Source organism: Siphateles boraxobius, unplaced genomic scaffold, assembly GCF_051911475.1.
Source record: "Siphateles boraxobius isolate OS27281-9 unplaced genomic scaffold, OSU_SipBor_1 19, whole genome shotgun sequence".
Classification (NCBI taxonomy): Eukaryota; Metazoa; Chordata; class Actinopteri; order Cypriniformes; family Leuciscidae; genus Siphateles; species Siphateles boraxobius.
Window position 1 is genome coordinate 16,628,181 of NW_027508799.1, and position 6,000 is coordinate 16,634,180.

Consider the following 6,000-nt stretch of genomic DNA (forward strand, 5'->3'; position numbering starts at 1 on the left):
TTTAGTAAGCGTGAGCGCTCGTGAGCGGGCACATAACATTCATAACCTGACCGATATGAGGCTGCTTTGGCCGTGCAACAGAGCAGGCAGATAGTAGATGTGGGCACGTTTCCTACATCTAACACTCGAGCAGCATTCACCAGCTTTAGGAAAATGGGCTTTGTGAGAGCGAGAGACAGGGGTATAGTGCTTGTGTGTAGGGGTGAACACTGAGACCTTTTCTACACTTATGACACCATCGGCCTGAGCCGGATAACCAGACATTATAGCCTTCTTTGTGATGCGCGAGCAGCGCCGGGCGTTTATTAGTAAGCGTGAGTGCTCGTAAGCGGGCAAGTAACTTACATTCATAGCCACACTTCGTCGGCTCGGAAAACTGAACCGGAGGTATGGGCGCAGCACGTGCCCCCTCGGTGCTTGAATACAGTGGCTCGCTGACAGCTATGGCTGGCTGTTTCACATGTGACGTCCCGATTGCTTTCAAGGGGGAACATTTGAGATAACTTTGTGATGCGCGAGCAGCGCCGGGCGTTTATTAGTAAGTGTGAGCGCTCGTAAGCGGGCACGTAACTTACATTCGTAACCTGACCAATATGAGGCTGTTTTGGCCATGTGACAGAGCCGGCAGAGAGTAGGCGTGAGCACAGAGTTGTGGGCACATTTCCTACATCTAGCACTCGAGCGCCATTTGCCAGCTTTATGAGAGTGGGCTCTGTGAGTGTGAGAGACACTGGGGTATCGTGCTTGCGTGTAGGGGTGAACACTGAGATGTGGGCACATTTTCTACACTTAGAGCACCACGGCATGAGCCGGATAGTCAGACGTTATACTCTTGAGATTTGCAGGCGAGCGGGTTGCATTACTGGCTCGTTGGCTGCCGAATACACCGCTGCAGTAGACTTTGTAGCCTTCCCGGATCGAGGAGGAGGCTGAGTGATGAGAACCTGACCACTCTTCGCTGTCCGATGCCAGGATGGAACAGCTGTCACCTGGGTCCATTCCTTCAGCTTCGTCCCCTGAGGCGGCGGCAGTGAGGGCCGAAGCCGGCAGCTGCGCGTCCGGGAGGGGTGGAGAAGGAGAGAGAGAAGCTGGCGGGATGTACAGTGTGAGCTCTACAGTGAGAAAATCTGCCTGGAAGCATTTGTGAGAAAATCTGCCAGGACTAATTTGTGAGAAAATCGAACCGAGAGATCTCATAAAAAGCCAAGTGTCTCACAATCATAACAGACAGATATGCATGTTGTATGCACTAGATTTGGTATTTGTTCAAAGGTTACATGCAATTTGTAGGATGGTTTGTATTTATTTGTGAAATATTATCTAGGCTCATTTATTTATATTTGTAAAACACAATACATATTTGTTACTCCACTGCATTTTTGCTCAAATTTACCTTTGTATTTGCACATTGCTTTCTGTTTGTTTGCGAGTTGAGTTTTCCTTTGCAAAGCAAATCGAGTTTGTTTGCGAGTCGAGTTTTCCTGAACAAAGCAGATCGAGTTTGTTTGCAAAATGCTGGATTTGTTTGTTTAATTACGGCACAATATTAACTCCATACAGGTGTTAGAGTTTGGATTAGTAGGATAAGTTGACATATAGTTAAAAAAGTGCTTATTGTCAGTAGAATGTCTGTTAGGGGAGCATCAAAATAAAGTGTTAGGTCTACAGGTGTTAGGGACAGTCTACTAATACTCTAATGACTGCTAGTTGGCATGTAGTTACTTATACTTATGAAGTTACTTTATAGTTAGTAGAATGTCTAAAGTGGACTATCGAAATAAACTCAATACAATAATACTTTGATTTGCATCATCAGATATTGTCCATGTATGTGTTCAAATACTGTTTTCAAGCTTCATTTGTCTCCAAACAGTGAAGAATCAGGCCAGATGGATCATACAGTTTATCAGGGAAATGGAAAAACTGTACAGAGCAACTGGGGACAAAAACTTTAATGTAATAATTATAGACTACAATAGCTCTGACATAGATATTGAGAAAAGACTCAAAAAGGCAAAATTACCTAGGTAAAATACTTTGTTTTAAACTTTTTTTGTACATATGAGTGTGTTTTGAAGTGTGCAATATCAATGGCTAATTGTGTCAACATTCATACTTCAAATATACAGTTACAAGTTTAAGAGGTTGGAGGGTAATTTTCAAAGAACAGGTGGCCTTCAAGCTGGAATAGATCTTGTTGAAGTAGGTAACCTCATTTTATCAATAAAAGCTCTTCATGTTTCTGATTTCTTTCTCCTGTCAAGCTACTTTTTTTAAATTAATGAATGGAAAGTTTTAATTTTGGTCCTTCCTCCTCAGGATGAGCACAGTATTTTGTTCCTGTGTGACCTGCACCTCTACTATCCTGTGAATGTAATAAACAGTATACGAAAACACTGTATTGAGGGAAAGATGGTGTATGCTCCAGTGGTGATGAGGTTGAATTGTGGTGCTTCGCCAAGAGCCCCAAATGGTACTGGTACTCTTTAAAGTGGCTCTTATCCCAAACCAAAACTATTATTAAAGATTATCTAAAACATTAACACTTTGCTTTTCCTGCTTTGCAGGTAGATCTTCCTTTAGGATATGCAAATCTAGTGTATGCTAACAATGCTAATGTACTCTTTATTTGTTTTTCCAATATGAGATTAAGTAAGCTCAAATATCTCTGCTCTTCCATAGGTTTTTGGGAGATTGCTGGTTATGGTTTGATGGGAATCTACAAGTCAGACATGGACCGTATTGGTGGCATGAACACCAGAGAATTCAAAGACCAATGGGGGGGCGAAGACTGGGAGTTACTAGACAGGTAATGAAAGCCTATTGTCGTTGAAATTATCAAAAAAATTCCTATTGTTTCCTTGATTACACCTGTGCACTCAGTAATTTTTTGCTAATTGAACGAGTTTGTCAGTTGAAGAAATTATAGAATTTTTGAGATATATTATTTCAATGATGTACAACCACATGAGATGAATAAAAAGCTGTTTTATTCTACAAGGATTTGGCACCACCATTTTGAAATCACATGACTAACCATGTCATACAATTGCTTGTTACTAGTACTACTACTACTACTACTGCTGCTAATATAATAATAATAATATTTACTTTATATATACAGTAAATTATTTAAGCAGTGCTCAAGGCACTTTACAAAGCACAAAAAAAGTACTGAAACAAGCAAACAAGTGTATAACAAAAAAAACAATACAAATACTAAATACACAAGTGTTAATAACATGCAAAAACTTCTTGAATATCGTAGTATACAACGGTAAGACTGTGTGTACTGAAAAACAAGAAACAACAAAAACAACAGCAAACAGCTTCACTGTGAAGTGGCTACTAAACAGGCAGTAAACATTCATCCATGCCATAGGTGTTATTGCGACAAAAACATTTTTTGTTTTAAATTACTGAGTGCATCTTAAATTAAAAAAATAATAATAATTATATTATCCTAAAATATATATTTAAACCTCTTATTTTTCTCTTTTAGAATCTTAGGCAATGGGTTAGAGGTTGAACGACTCCACCTGAGAAATTTTTTCCACCATTTCCACTCCAAACGTGGAATGTGGGTAAATAATAATTCAGGCTAAATACGATTTTTCTTTTTCTTTTTCCAAAATCAGTTAAGCGAAAAACTCGCCCCACAGCTGGTATCATTTGTCAACTCAATCATACAGTCACCTTTCACAAAATGCTCAGGCTTCATGGATTCAACTCAGAGCTCAGAAAAATCATGGATTAATTGATCAAGCAGATACAAGCAGAATGGGACTTTTAAAATTTGTAAGATTACTGTACTTTGATTGAGTTCGAATGAATGACAGTGTTCAAGTTAAAATAACTTCAATTTAAAAAAGAAAAAAAAAAATTTCCCTAGACCTTGCTTTTTTTCATTCCACTAACCTGTCTATCGTGTTTCTAACCTCAAAAACAGGTTCTGTGTGAACCAGCACTAACTTTCTGTAAAACAAACACTTCACACTTACACTATCTCACACAGTCAAATAAAATAAAGTACTACTCATACTCAGAGGGAAACCTTTTAAAAACATCTGTGGGCTAGTCTTTTTCCTTTGTTATCATCTATTATTTATTCAGCTTGGTCTGCACACTTTTTTTGTATGTTTAGCTACTGGCCAAGTTTTTAAAGGAAGTCTTCTGCTCACCATGGCTGCATTTATTTGATTAAAAATACAATAAAAACAGCAATATTGTGAATTATTATTACAACTTGAAAATAACTGCTTTGTATTTTAATATTTTCAAAATATCATTTATTCCTGTGATGCCAATGCTGAATTTTCAGTCTTCAGTGTCACATGATTCTTCAATAAATATGCAATAATATGCTGATTTGGTGCTCAAGAAACATTTCTTATTATTATGAATGCATTATTCATTATTTTCAGGGTTATTTAATGAATAGAAAGTTGGAAAGAACAGTTATTTGAAATAGAAATCTTTATAAATGTTTAACTGTCACTTGATCAATTTAATGCATCCTTACTGGAATCTACTGACCCCAAATTGTTGAATAGTAGTTTATATTTAATGTATGAAGACCCACAGTCTTTGTCTCTTGTGCCTTTGAGTCCACAGTGTGCTTCAATGTTCTTCAAGGTTAAGTGAGATTAGTTGCAATGAACAAATAGTCTAAAAATATAGTGTGAACCACTTTAGATGATGCCAACTTTAGTCGCTACCCTCTCAACTTACTACCGAATAATTTTAGTATCCAGTTGCAATTTAGCTACTTTAGCTCTTGCATTTAGTTACTTTAGCTCTAGCATTAGTCAATCAAACAATAACAAGTATTTATTTCCTTGTGTTGTTCAAAACACAAACTGCATTACGTTCTATCTAAGTGGGAATGTGTAACATGCAAACAAACCACACCTGTAACGAAAAAACTTATAAGCAAAGTCACATTTAGTGCTTTATATAATGCAGATTGTTTCAAAGCAGCGTTACAATGATAAACAGGACAATAATGATCAATGATGCAAACAGAATTTAATTCTGCTGCAATGCAGCTCTAAAAAGACAATACTGGCATTGTGTCATACCATTTAAAACCCCCAAAACAGCACACACAAAAATTACAGGATTACTGAAGTCTAATACAAAGATGTAAAAAAAAAAAAAAAAAAATAAAGGGATAGTTGACCCAAAAATTAAAATTCTGAAGATTAATGAAAGTCTTACGGGTTTGGAGCAACACAAGGGTAAGTAATTAATGACAGAATGTTTGGGTGAACTAACCATTTAAACTGAATCTTTCATTGATCCAGTTTGTCAGCGAACGTACAGAAGTGTCTGTTGTCAACTTTTAAACTATTTTGGAATGTTCAACAAGTGGAAATATGCAAATATGACTGACTGTATATTACCCTGCTTATCACAAGGCTACAGAGATAAATATCGACTGAAGTTAGAAATAATTTAATTATGTGAAAACTATAATTTGTTACTATGATAAGAAAAATAAAGGATTGAGTGGAAATACTTTTTCAGTTGATATTTGCAAGAATGTGGAATTAAAATCAGCAAATGGAGTCCAAACAGAATTTGGTTTCACTTTATTTTGATGGTCCCTTTAAAACTTTCTGTTGACAATAAGTAAAGTTGCACCTACATGTCTACTAACTGTCATTACAGTGTTAGTAGAGTATTAGTAGACAGGTAGGGTTGGGGGTTAGAATAAGTTGACATGTTACTTATAGTTAGATGAATGTCTGTTCGGGGACTATCACAAAAAAAAGTTGGCAGATATTAGAGGAATAGTTCACTTAAAAATAAAAATTCTGTCATAATTTACTCACCCTCAAGTTGTTTCAAACCTGTATGAATTTCTTTCTTCTGCTGAACACAAAAGAAGATATTTTGAAAAATGACGGTTACCGGACAATTGATGTACCCCATTGAGTTATAAGAAAAAATATACAATGGAAGTCAATGGGGTACATCAACTGTCCGGTAACCGAC

The 6,000-nt window shown here is 36.9% G+C and overlaps 1 protein-coding gene across 1 annotated transcript in view; it reads left to right on the forward strand.

Annotated features, from left to right (window-relative positions):
• b4galnt3a (beta-1,4-N-acetyl-galactosaminyl transferase 3a) overlaps positions 1-4,386 on the forward strand; it is a 63,894-nt gene extending 59,508 nt beyond the window's left edge. The window contains exons 15-19 of the mRNA XM_077234007.1: positions 1,874-2,027; positions 2,130-2,202; positions 2,320-2,473; positions 2,683-2,809; positions 3,503-4,386. Of these exons, the coding sequence (XP_077090122.1) occupies positions 1,874-2,027; positions 2,130-2,202; positions 2,320-2,473; positions 2,683-2,809; positions 3,503-3,605 (611 nt within the window). The 3' untranslated portion in view covers positions 3,606-4,386. The remainder of the gene's footprint in view (positions 1-1,873; positions 2,028-2,129; positions 2,203-2,319; positions 2,474-2,682; positions 2,810-3,502) is intronic.
• Positions 4,387-6,000: the final 1,614 nt, after the last annotated feature.